The sequence below is a fragment of the Notothenia rossii genome, assembly GCF_949606895.1.
Source record: "Notothenia rossii genome assembly, chromosome: 7".
NCBI lineage: Eukaryota > Metazoa > Chordata > Actinopteri > Perciformes > Nototheniidae > Notothenia > Notothenia rossii.
In genome coordinates this window covers 74239240-74253088 of record NC_136905.1, presented here as the reverse complement: position 1 = coordinate 74253088, position 13849 = coordinate 74239240, and the positions used below count along the sequence as shown (strand labels likewise).

The 13849-nt window shown below is 41.4% G+C and overlaps 1 protein-coding gene across 2 annotated transcripts; it reads right to left on the bottom strand.

The window, feature by feature from the left end:
* lclat1 (lysocardiolipin acyltransferase 1) lies at positions 1–12300 on the bottom strand. 2 transcript variants are annotated; one of them, XM_079694798.1, is made up of 6 exons: positions 11938–12300; positions 7271–7438; positions 6065–6263; positions 5279–5425; positions 3816–3932; positions 1–2323 (listed from the first exon to the last, which is right to left on the bottom strand). In XM_079694798.1, exons 2-6 carry the CDS (start codon positions 7436–7438, stop codon positions 1797–1799), a joined length of 1158 nt encoding a protein of 385 aa, XP_079550924.1. In that variant the 5' UTR covers positions 11938–12300; the 3' UTR covers positions 1–1796. The 2 variants fall into 2 exon arrangements, with proteins under 2 accessions (XP_079550924.1, XP_079550925.1); XM_079694799.1 differs by having other exon boundaries at positions 12225–12290.
* Positions 12301–13849: the final 1549 nt, after the last annotated feature.

Genomic DNA, 13849 nt, shown 5'->3' with positions numbered 1-13849 from the left:
TGAATTTATACAGTATATTTATTTAGATATACATTTCCTCCTGTAAGAGACTGACTCTTGTTTACCTGAGGACAGTGACTGAAGAGGTCCAGCATCAGCGAGTGATTGTAAAATGAGCTACAGAAAAACAGCACAAGTGAAAGAGTTATACATGGAGAATCTGGCTGGCTCAGAGCTGAGGAAACGGATATAGTACCATGTTTGGTAAACTACTACATGCTGATGGTAAAATTGTTAACACAGCTGGATCACAGTGACTGGAAACAGCCTCTTTACACTTAAACTACAGGAGCTTCAGATTTATATAAACAAAACAAAATCAGGGTTGAAGTGGTCATCTAGATCACACACGGCACAGTGTTACAGAAAGTGCTAGATAGTCTAAGACAAAAGTTTCCAGACTCATAGAATTGAAATGGTTTTGAGTGGCAAGGAGAGTCAGTGGCTAAAAGTGTGGTTCAAGCTCTGCTTCAGTCTTGTTATAATTTCAGTCCTTTTTTGGCACAATCGGAGCAGCTTTCTCAGCTGCCATTTGCTAATTGAGTTTAGCAAGTGCATCAATGCCAGTCCTCCGGAGAGGGACACGGGCAGAGGTGGGCATTACAGGGCTTTTTTGGATTAGGTTGAGTTCATGGCCAGTTTTCCACTCCAAGTCTGGTCCTCTATGCCACCCCGGCACATCGAGGGGTAATGTTGTCCCAACAGGACATTCTTCCACCCCGGCCCCCCCCCCCACCCACATCCTGCCTCTAAAAGGCATCCCTTCATTCCCAGAAAGGGCACAAAGCTCATCTGCTTCTAAAGATACAAGATCTCAAATCTCTGATCTTGTCAAGTAGATGATCACAAGTGCCACCTCGGCGTTGCTCTGGGTAACCTTTCCAGCTGTGGATGAGGTTTCCCTCTCCTAACAAGACTTTGTTTGGTTTCTTGATAAAAATCACATCTGCTTCTCCCACATTTGGCTTTTATGTGCAAAGCTACTTGAGCAAACACACAGAATAACATCGTTTATGTTTCAAAACCTGTACAGTAATTATAAGCATCATCACACAAGTCATCTCTGAGGACTAACTGGGGAAATTCTTTCCCCAATTTGTATAAAAGGGTAATTATACCCAATAAAGGTAAACAATGGTACACATATATACCTGTATATTCCTAAGTAATTCTCTGGGAATTAACTCCTTATCTTTCCCTGTTCGAGACGTCTAATCAAAACTAATTAATTGAACTAGTCCCATCAGTCTAATCCAGCCGACAGTGCTGATTTAAATATTGGTTAGAGTCAAGTCATCATATGTACAGGAGGTCTGTACTATGGCTCTGCTCCATCATTTATGACACGGATATAAAACCAAAGGGCAACACAAAAATACAATAAAACAAGTTCCAAAGACATGGCAATAGTATGACAAATACTGACAGCATTGTTTCATGACACATGACCATACTGAGTTTCTGAACAAACGACTAAAATAAACATCCAACAAGGTCAACTGATAAAATGCACAAACAGCAAGCCAAGTATAACAGGGAGGGACATACAAAGGGCAAGTGGTGCAATAGGTGTGATGAATTCCTCGAATCCACATACACAGATACATTTAAATAACATTCCCCTTTCTTCTACAGCAGAAAGGTAAGCTCTCTCGACTGAAGCCATGCAAACGGCAGGAACTGAACTCATGACTTCCCTTCTAAGGCATGGAGCATTGAGTCCCTAAAAAAGGATCCTCTTGCCCTCAGAGCGGGGTGGAAACATCTCATCGTCCAGTCAACACTGTCTTCCATCCTCACTGCATCTTCGCATCCAGCACCTTACTCTTCTCACCCTTTTTGGCAGCCGTGGACTTCCAGTATTGATGGCAGGCTAACTCCAGCAGCTCCACCCCGCCAATCAGCTTCTGCTGGGCCATGAATACTCCCACCATAACCAGGAAGTAGAGCCTGAATGGGGCCCAGAGCCACAGGCCAGTGAAGCAGAAGGCGATGAAGCTGGTCCAGTAGAGCAGTGAGGCGGCTTTGATCAGAGACACCCGCAGCTCAGACTTACAGGGTGGGACACGGGCGACACCTTCCCTATCGAAGCCCCGGGGTTGGGCAGAGTAGAAGTCTCGCAGGCGGATCTCCTTCTCGGCCCAGCGATCCCGACACCAAGACTCCAGGTCGGACGAGGCGGTGGGCAGGGAGGCCACTGGGTAGCGGCGGACGTGGAAGTGGATCTCGCGGGGGAAAAGGCCCAGGATGAGGTGGCGTTCTGTCTGAGGGATGTTCTTGGGGTACGCCACTGTAATATCATGGACGGCATCCAGGTTGCCCCCTAGGAAAAGGGACGGTTTAAAATGATCAAAGGGCACAACAAAGAGAACAGGCATTGAACTAGACTGAAAGTTATGTATAACGCTCTATTGTCAACACGCCAAACTAATTGTATGGTACGCAGTGACACTGCAAGGAGACTTAAATGTATCAATTTTCCACTTCCACACTTGTTATTGGAATCCCCTTTATGCACTTGTCAAAATCCCAGCTCTGAGCTTCATTACACATGTAGCTCTAATTATCCAGAGGCTTAGAGCTTCATCCCATCTCTGCCTTCAAAACGACCGTGAGCTTTATACCACTGTCCTTGATCCGCAGTGCCCTTACTATACCAATAGGCGCTTTCACACCACAGTACTTTTCCCACAAAGGTTCATGAGAACTTAGTTCATCAGAACTAAGTACAGATCGCGTTCACACCGGAATAAGTCCCTGGGGGTGGATTAGGCAAATGAAGCCGCTGATGTCACTTCTTCTTCTTCTGCTTTGGGTTTACTGGCAGGCCGCAAACAACTTCACGGCGTATACTGCCGCCGGAAGTCCCCGGAGTTGGGGACTGGCTTCCGAGTAAATCTCCAGAACGCCGACACCTCCTCATCTCCACCGCTCCCATGTTTTATTTTGTGTTGCCATAAGTTAGTCTCTCTGCATTTCTGCGCTGGGCTAATGCTAATGCTAGGATAATAAAATGACGGCTTCACAACCCTTTTTTTGAGTTTTACGGGGCGTGGTTTGCAATCCGCCCAGCCAATTAAAAATAGGAACCTTTTTCTCCCACGAAAGTCCCTGCTCTCTACCAGGGACGGAAAAGGGGGTAAAAAGGTTCTCATGAACTTATTTTAGTTTCGGCTCTTTTTGGTGTGAACGCGACATTTTGGAACTATATCGGAACTAAAGTGGGAAAAGTACTGCGGTGTGAACGCGGCTATTATAGAGCTGAATGAAATCTCAGTGGATAGGATGACACCTGCCAGCGCCGGCTCCTGTACAGCTCATCTCTCATAAGTTAAAAATAGAGCTGAGAGGGGCACGGTGGACTTGGGACAAAGACATGTCAGTGTGGGGTGCAGAGAGAGGTAGAGCAGAATTAGCTGAGTCTAATGACATCACACTGATTCACAACACCTGCTTGGAGAGTTAGTGCCGTGCTCAGCACCCAGGGCAGCTGATGATGAGACGGCAGCGCCAGAGGTGGTATTTAAACCCTGGAGCAGTGCCAGAAATTAGCTCATAGGGAAACATGAGAATCTTTGGGGTGTTGTAATGGCTGACAGTAGGATGAAGCATCAGTCTGAGAAGCTGTAGAATAACAGGAAGGATCCCACCCATACAAATGGCATCAGTGGATTAACTACAGTCATCATGATGACATGCCATTTCCCCTGGTTTTGCTGATACTGTATTTCCATCATGATGACTTTGACTAAATAATGGCAATCACCAGAAGATGTTGCCATTTGACCACCGATTAACAAAAAATCCTATCTTACCTTTTCGTAGTCTGTCCACAATGAAGGTGAATCCAGTGCTGCGAGGATGCAACACATACTCAAATTTCGGGAGCTTGTGCTGGAGAGCAAACGCATCACTCTTTGCTCTTGTATTTTCTGCAAGACAGACAGATACACATTAGAACGCTGGACATTTCAAAAACCATATTATGTTGGAAAGCATGTAACTATTTATAAGAGTTAACGAGAGAGACATTTTGTATTAGTTTTTACTTATCAAAAAGGCACAACTTAAAGAAAAGTTTATGTTTATTAAGCTGATCAAGTTATTCTATTTGCTGATAGCAGTACTATTATTGCATACATATTAGTAACATCCAATGAAGGTTATCCAAGGTTAATTGATGGACTCTTAACAAGCCAGCAGTATTATGCGTCTATTTGGATTTACTTTAACTTTCCCTTTATTTTTTATAAAGAAAATATCACTAAATGTACATGAACTGTGATAAAAATGGAACTTTGTTGACATGTGACACAAAAGCAAAAACAGTATGCTATCAAAACTATTATGTGGCAGTCAGACAATCTTAAGGTTGATTACGCTATGAAACAATCCATGAAATACACCTACCAGTGGCAAACGCTGACACATTTTTAAAAACCGAGGGGGACATAAACACAGGAAAGATGATTGTTTATTAACCAAACATTCCTCAGGAACTTGTTGCAGGAACACGTAAACTATATCACGACTCATTAGTCAAATGATGTAACAAGTACAGTAGCTGCTTCCTGTAGGACAAAGGGTCTATAGACAGAACTCTATGACGTTTTCCAAGGACTAGTCATTCTTATACAATCTTTAACTCAATTCACACACAGCTTTAAAAGGTTCAAAAGGGGTCATGGTCATATTTAGAGGGGGCTTAAGTGCACTCTGGACCGGATCCTGTATGTGCAGGTCTCTAAAAGAACAGGACAACTTTTGCATTGGTCGCCAGAACATGCTGTATTCACCGCCCCAGCCACGAGGTGTAAGAGGCTTAGATGCCGACGTGTGTGCAGACTCTCCCATGCAAAGGAGTAAATGCAACACCGAAACGATATTTAAAGCCCTAAATCTTCTTGCCAATTATGATGTAACTTAATTGGGCCCCTCATGACATCATGATGCGTAGAGAGAAGTTAAGCCTCCCTCAGTAAAGCTACTCGGGACTTTGATTGGATTAGTTCTGGTTTGAAAGGGCTTTAGTCACTGGTGTCGCTGTTGCTTGGATTGAAACATCAGAGCATTCCTGCAGAAAAGTCTGCGTGGGGTTTGTGTCTCGGGGATTTTGCCGTGCCTTATCATTTGGAAATTGTATTTGCATAATAGTGTCCCTGTAGGGCCACACTGCGAGCTGTAAACTGGTTGTCGGGTACATATTGTGAGAAAGACTATTGCAAATGTGGCTAAGTTGTCCCATGAATGAATGGAGTGATGCTTGTTTATTTCTCACCAGTGAGGTCTGTGCCCTCGGGGAACAGGAGCAGCTGCAGGGGCTCTTTGATGTCACAGAAGTAGTCTAGCATGTTCCCCATGTGCTTCTTGTCATTCTCCCACCGACGCTGAATAAAGACGAAGCATGCTACCTGCATGGCCCAGCCTGGAAGATACAAACAGTCTTTACAGGTGTAATTGCTTAACTGATCTGGACTTTTCAAGGCAGGCATAGTCTATGTTTCCCAGGAAAAGCGTTTGACATTGGGCCATTTTTTATTTCAGAGTACTTATGATCTCTAACATACTCCCTCTTGATATCACGTTTGTCATACCAGCATCTACTCACAGGAATTTATTTTATTTTATTTGGTTATATTAACTATTCTCAGGCGCCCGTTAATAAGCTTTTTGCTTAAACTAATAAGAGTCTAAAACAGAAGAAATGTTATGGAATCAGAATACCTTTATTAGTCCCACGGAGGGGACATTCGCCTTGTTACAGCAGGAAAAAGAGCCACAGACAGCTTAATGTAACATATGTTAAATAATGTGACATGCGTTAAAAAAATGATATATTATGATATAATAAAAAATAGGTGTTGATTCAATTTCCTTTTTTTCATACCCTTCTACTGCCCTACATTTACAATATATTGTTCCTCATTTAGATTTAGATTCAACTTTCTATTAAAAGTAAACTGCTTTGCAATTATGTAATGACATTTATGCAGAAGTGCTTTGCAAACCATATATTATATAATGGTGTGTTCAGTAAAGAGAAAAGCACACAATGTATACCCACCAAAGCCAGGCACAGCCTTCAGGGCCGCCTTGAGGCAGATCTTCTCCAGACGAAGGTAGCTGTACCTGAGCAGACAACACCAGAGGAACATCCAGTCCAGGCGGGTGCGGTGGTTCATGATGATCACACTTCGCTCACTCGGAATGAAGCCATCTCCCGTAATCACCACCTTCACCCCAAACACCAGCTCCAGCAACGACTACAGAGGGGAGAGATGCCGGGATGGAGGAGGGATAAGGAGGAAGAACAAGAGGGAAGAAATGAAAAGGGATAAGGAGGAAGAACAAGAGGGAAGAAATGAAAAGGGATAAGGAGGAAACATATGGAGAGGTAGATGATCACAAGAATGATCATTGGAAAAAGATGTAAAGGGAGAGAGGAGGGACTGGGAAGAGGGAAGATGGGAAGATACATTTAGGAGGGAAAAGTATGAGAAGAAAATGAATAAATAATGTTGCATGGGGTCACCGTAAACAAGATTTGCTTAATTGTCCTAAAAGGAAACCTAAATACATGAAGTTTACTTCTGATAAATAGGGCAGGCATAAATAAGGCAGATATGACGTGGATGATGGTGACCATGTTAGACACTAGGGCTGAACGATTCATCGATTTTAAATCGAAATGATGCAATTTTTTTACATTTTTTTCTTCTTGTGTGTCAGTCATCCACACCAATCAGAAGTGCTGTGCTCCACATGTACCAACAATTGTTAACCAATCAGAAGTGGCCCATGATAGAAGGTGATTGACAGATTGATCCAATCACCTGCCAAGTATTTTTGAAAGTGCCTGCCCTTTCCAAATGGCTTCCACTGGAGCTTTCCTAGATGGTTTGGTGAAACAAACCGTCTGAGTCAGGTTAGTAATGCTCCATCACATGTTGTACATCTATTACAGGGAGAATCTTAAACTGAAGCTTGGCTTTAAAGCAACCCAACGGAAGTTTCATGTAAGTTTAGTTCTTTCACGTGTAGCTCGGGCTGCGGGGGTGCTAGTGACGTGAGCATGTTGATGCGACCTTCCTAGCCGGAGATACGGCCGCATTTTACAATAAACTTCCGTTGGGTCGCTTAAAAACAAATATCGCAAAATTTGTCAGAAAAATCGCAATTAGATATTTTCCCAAAATCGTGCAGCCCTATTAGACACGGGTCACTTAAGACCATCTGGCATGCTAAGTAGAAGCTAAGCTGATGAACACACCACAGGCAGCGTCAGCCAGGTAGCGACGAGGCGATCCGTGATCCAGCGGTACCAGGCAGGAGACAGCAGCATGAGGGGCAGAACTGGAGCCAGCATGAAGACACTTCCAAAGATGCTTCCCAAAAACAGGGTGATCACAAAGTACAGGCCCCGCACTGACACAGCCATCTGCGGAGAGATGAGGGAGACAAGATTAATCATTCAAAACAAATAAAAGCAGATCAAACGTGAGCTGTTGTTTATGTATTGAAAAACAAAGATGAATTCATGAGATGTATTCCTCACTTAGATGTCCACTATGGAAAGTGGCTTGGGTGGAGCAACTGTAACATGAAACAAATGGGATTATCGAGAGTCGCATCAATTGCGAGGACTGCTGTTCTGTTGTTCTTCTGACATATTTCCCCACAAACAGTGGAAAAACCAGGGCAGACATTCCAAGTGTGGAATGTAAATAGGGGAACCTTTTCTGACTGTGGGTAACACATTGTTGACGCATGGTCACTAAATCAAGTGTGGCTGTGGCTTCAAAATTATTCAGTCTGTAGAGCATAAACAGTGGTTGAAGTATTGTTAAAGCCGTCAATAACTTGTGTAACCATACACAAATATATTCAATTAAATATACTGGGGCAGAGTATTTGATCCAAATTATTCAATCCCAACTGATATTTAAGATAACATTTTGCCGTTTTAACTAGTTGTTGTTATGTAAATTAAAAAGCGATTTTGGTACACCTTCATCATTTCCCAAAATAATTTAATCCACTCATGTTGTGAAAAAAAGTGCACCTGAAGCTATGACAGCTATCTTTGACTGCAATCGCCTCTGATATTAGGAGTGGAACTAATGGATAAAGTTACATAATAAACTATAAACACAATATGAAGGTATATTGAACTGATAAGCTTGCGTTGTTAAAGATGTGATAATGTATTACATCCTTGGTTTAATAAGTATAATTAAGATTCATTATAAACCTGTAAACTAATGATCATTCACACATGTGAAGGCAGTCCACGGCATTAAACACACTGACCTACAAACCTCATAAAACAAGGCTCAAGATGAACGTAAATGCAAACCATTTAAGTAGTAGATTGAAAAAGTATGGTCGAGCATGTTCCGAGCGGTAGCTGCAACATGGCAGGAATAGAGTCATTAGATCCCTGAGGAAAGTGAACTGAGCACGTAATCCTTCGGAAATTCAAAACCAAGTAACAGGACCTTCAATTGTCCATGACATATCAGATGAGTTTAAAGGGGCTCATCTGGACATGCCATGAGGATCGCCTGTCATTTCAATGACATCAGTGGTGACCACTTCAGCCTCAACGGTAACGTAACACTATTGTCCTTACGTAAGAAACACACAGGTGTTTTCACTTGGTTAGCCTGATTAGACCTCTCCGAACTGTGTGCTCGACCTGAATCTCCCACTCTCTCCTGTTCATCTTGGTGCACCTATACACCAAGGTCGTGGATTATCTTTTGTTCCTCGTTTGGCTCCACCAAAATTAAGTAGGATAATTCAAAATGACCTATTTTGATGTGCAGGGCCTTTAAAAAATATCAATAACAACCATCAAGCAAAGTCAACTCAAAAAACCCAAACAGACCAATTTATTTCCATTTATTCAAACAAACACTGTCAAATACGAGGCAAGTTAAGGATAGGCAATCTCTCTATAAAAAACTAGTCCAGAAGAGTTTTTAATGTGCTGCTACATGCTGGGATACTTTTGATAAAAGGCTATGTAGATACACTTGGTTTAACGCTGTCTTTTCACTATGTTTTATCTGAATGTGCAACTTTATAAATAAGCAGGACATAGGACAACCTAAACCAACACGTTTACATCATCTTCATCAGAACACTGCAATTATAATCCCGTCCCCTGAGATAAAGGTTCAAAGGGGAAATACAGGGAGTCCTGATTTGATTGGCCCCTGACCTTGCTGACGCAGCAAGTCTTAGCTGATGCCACAGGGAGCAATTTCATCCAGCGGGTGTTTTCTTCTCTTTGAACTGTGGTTCACACTAACACCTTAATTACTGCTATGATTGCAACAGCCTTTATTCAGACAACCTGCCCCAACACTCCACTCCCATCATCTCGCCCTCGTTGACACCCTCTGCAGCACCATGACGCAGCAAGTCTCAAACAGAAGTGGCTGAAGGTGCATTTAAAAGATGCAAGTCATTCATTATGCTGGCAATAAGGGTTTAACGGTTACCTGTTTTAACAACGGAAAATCTGAGGCACAAGGTGAGAAAACATGCTTGCTCAGCACAATTATGCTGTGTCCCAACGCACACACATCAAGAACACCCTTGGGTGGCAACCGGAACAAGCAAAAGATCCCACAGTGGAAGGCATGACCCACTGGGAAATGATGTGAGAATTGAATGGAATTATGGGTATATAAGTGTTGAATAAACATGTTTTTCTTCTACTGGGAGTGGACACCTGGGACATTTCATTATTTATATCACGCACCCATGGAAACGCTTTTGTTATCATACAAAGCAAGGACTACTTCTGGAATGATTTAGTACCATCCATTTGGGTTGGTTTAACATTGTATTTAATCAAGATAACAGTGATTCTGAAAGCACTTCCCTAAACACAGCACCACACGCAATGCAAAGCATACTCCTTCACATAGTCCAAGTCTAAATTCTCTGGCAATCATTTTGCATTCCTTACTTTAAGCCAGGACCAGACATCCCGACAGAGAAAAGCTGAGCGAAGAGGTCAAGCATGTCTGGGCTAAACAATGAGCGTGTGTGTGTGTGTGTGTGTGTGTGTGTGTGTGTGTGTGTGTGTGTGTGTGTGTGTGTGTTAAGAGACAGAGAGGAAAAGAAAGAGCCAGTAAGACCGCAATAGAGGTCTACTTTACGAACTAGAAGGCACTTAGAGAAAAAATCTCTCACATGAAGTGAAACCCCAAAACACTGTTTCTAATCTTCAACATAGACTCAATGTATTGACATTGAAACTTTTACAGTTTAGAAATACCTTAAAATGTATCAGAAAGTCCAACATAACTTTTGGGTATGTTCTTGACATACAGATTTAATGGGGGGAAAAAAACATTAGCTGCATCAAGAAAACGATTGATCAATACCCAACATGGCCTATTAACTTCACTCAATCTACATCCATCAATTTTACCAAGAGCAGCCAAACTCTTTCATTGTATCGATGAAAAGGGAAGCAGTAATTGATAAATAGATAAATTATAGAGGACTTGACAGGATGAGTTAATTGTTTACATGGTTAATGTCCTTAAGTGTCCCACCCATATTTCACCACTTCAATGCAGCCCCACAGGAAGGCAACTGGCGGGGAAACAAATTTAATCTAGATTCTTTGATTAATTAAGAAACACGTTTAAATGGTCTTGAAGTACATTTGTGTCTGAACTGGTGGGGTCTGTTATCAGCTGTACAAAAAACCTGTGGATTAGTTATGAGTTTGGGAGAAAAGTGCATGTCGGTGGCTTCCTTGTGAATTTCCCAATCTCTCCCAATAAATATGTATTCAATAACGCTGGGTATTTTCTGACATTAAATCAACCAGCATTGAGAAACATGGTCTACCCGGAACCGATGTACTCAAATCACGACAGACAAGGAGAATATTATCTAACTTGCACACATTTTCCATAATCCCAGTTCGGGATTAAAGAAAAAGCACGGACTTTGACCGGACAACAACACTGGCCGGTCAACGTTTAACATTTAGGAAAAGTAGTTACACTAACAGACCCTATACATGGTTTGCAATGTTGTCTGTTAATAATCATCCCTTCGGTTAGCATTTCGCTTTGTAAATAATTACTCAACTCTAGCCTTGCTTGTAAATAAGAGACACACCATAAGAAATAATGGTGAGATGTTTTCACAATAGATTGATGTTGCAAATGCTATTTTATTATGCCTTCTTAGAAAAGGTAAAGACTGGCTGCTTTTGCTTTACTCCATATTTTCAAATATTTAAATATCTTTTTAGTTTTTCTCTGAAATGTGTACTTTTATCAGAAACAGTAGGAAACTATAATAACATTAAAATACAGCAATATCTAAATAGAATATAGATGAAATATGGATATACCTGTCAAAATATAATAAAATAAACATATGCAGTTTTGGTATGACAAGAAATAAATTTGCGAGAGCTTTTTGGGTAATCGAACCACTAACACTCAGGTTGCTAGACACCACAGTGTGGTTGGAGCGTCCGAGGTGTCAACATACTCTGAAATCCGCTTTTTGGGTAATCGAACCACTAACACTCAGGTTGCTAGACACCACAGTGTGGTTGGAGCGTCCGAGGTGTCAACATATACTCTGAAATCCACTGCTTACAGTGCTGTTACTCAAGTAAAGAATCTGAATACTTTCCCCCCCACTGGTTAAGACGTTAGCGTATACTTTGGAAACTGTTAGAAAGCTACCTGCTGTCATTGCAGGTTATCTTCGGACTTATGTTCCTCTCGAAACAAAGCTGGCACAAACAACATGAATGCCAGTTAATCATGCAACATCTCACATTAAACAGAAGCTAGCCTATTAGCAGAGGTTATCCTGCTTATTTGAACAGGGCGGGCTAACTACGGTTAAACATATCTGCATACTGTCGCATGACAACATACCCACCTTTCTTGTTCTTCCTCGGGAGTCAAATATCTTTGCAGTTTAGGTAAGGTAGTTTTGTTAGCTCCGATAAGTCCAAGCACTTGGTTGCGACATAGCAACTTGGCAAGCCAGCTAGCAGCCTGCTAACGTTAGCACACTAGCTAAGCTGTTCAACATCTGCGTTACTAAGCTACCACTCAAAGCTAACGGTTATTGAAACTGTTCCACGGACCATTTCCCAGCAATTTTTTTTGTTGTTGTAGGTATTAGCCCACGACTATTTTGCTTTGTTTGAGTGCCTTACTTACTATGACTGCAGCAAAAGTGTAGCCGCCTTACCAATATGCTAACACGACCTCTCAACTTGTTACCTCTCACCTGTCCTTCCGCACAGCCATCAACAGGGGTCGCTGTTTTTGCCTGCTACATTATTCCAGGAGGTGAGAGTAAACCGCCAGGCACAGCTTCAAGAACAACATTGAGGTGAAGTAGATTTCACATGTTGATAGTGGCAAATGGCTATGGTTGACGTTTATGTTATATTTTAGGCAGCAGGAAACTACCTGCAAGAATAAAGTCTTTGCAGGAGGTGCAAAGGGAGAGAGGTAGATAGGGTGAAAAAGGCTCCATGCATGCACTCCTAATGCAAGTGCCAGGTGTAGGAATTTAAAACCTAACCAACGTTAAAGTAGCCTATTTTCAAGTGTCAAAGTTGCTCATTTTGCAGCAATGTGGCTCCTGTATGTGTTGTGTTATTTAAAAACACTTTATTATACGTATGTGCTTCTTATGATATTAATATCTGAGCAGTATTTTAATTGTGAGGCCAGCAGAGGGGGAGCTAGCTTCTTAATATTGTTTGATAAAGTTATCTGAAATGTTGCCAAAAAACCCCCACTATTAAATACATTTATTGGAATAAAAGGTACAATATTTCCATCTAAATGAAGTAGAGGCAGAATAATTGGGAGCATCAAATGTCTCAAAATTCAGTAATTTTAAATTAACATGTACAACCAGGTGAAGATAAAAACTCCTTTATCCAATTTAATAATGTAATTATATTTGTAATAATTTATACAGGCTAACAATAAACATGACAAGGCTACACTACACTTCATTACAACTTTTAAAGGTAAACATCCAGTATAGACTTCACATTGTTTCAACAGACTCTACTTAATATCCTTATTCATTTTTGCAAGTTTAACCTTTGCAGTGACATTAATGGCTTTAAGTGATGTATAACTGAAATGATCGGCCCCTGTAAAGTTCATTCCTGTTTCTACTTTTGTGCCAACTAATCCTCTATTCAGCGTTTAAGAGATTTGGCTCATGTTGCATTGTTCTAGATCCCTATTTGAATAATATTTCAGAACTAATTTAAATCTCAAGCATTGTATTGGTGATGTTCTTCATCACTGAGCCTCCCAACATAGCCTTTTAAAGTAGTATAAATCCTTGCATGTGTCATTTGTTTCTTTTACCCACAGTTATGAGGTGTTCTACTGTTACAGATTACCTCAGCATTCAGTGATGTGTGTGCACAGATTGGTCAATGTGTCTGAGCGTATCTGAGCATGCATGTTCTCTCATGTGTGTGTGGTGACGGACTGACAGACAGGGCAAAAGAGAGAGTGCACTTAGTCAAACTCAAGACTTTTCCATGACCTGCTCCCTATGGCATGCACTCTATCTGAGAGACTGAGTGAACTGTATAGCTTTCTCAGTATAAACTTCTCAAGGGTCAACGCATCACTTCAGAGGGAACGGAAAAAACTTTGCTTTGAAACAAGCTCTTTTTTCAGTTTAGTTCCAACTCACCTTCAAAAGAACAGCACGTCCACATGATTAAAGGCCGTTGTCCAAGATAATTTAGTAAAAGCAATTTGATCAGTTACTCTTAATCATATTCCCTTTGAGAATTCCAAAT

Bases quoted from the DNA above. Each gene is read 5' to 3' on its own strand.
- lclat1 (XM_079694798.1), bottom strand. From the start codon at position 7,438: ATGGCTGTGTCAGTGCGGGGCCTGTACTTTGTGATCACCCTGTTTTTG. The intron at 5,426-6,064 runs GTGGGTATACAT...TGTATCTTCCAG, and splicing joins GAAGGCTGTGCCTGGCTTTG to GCTGGGCCATGCAGGTAGCA. The intron at 2,324-3,815 runs GTAAGATAGGAT...CCCTTTTCCTAG, and splicing joins TGTGGACAGACTACGAAAAG to GGGGCAACCTGGATGCCGTC.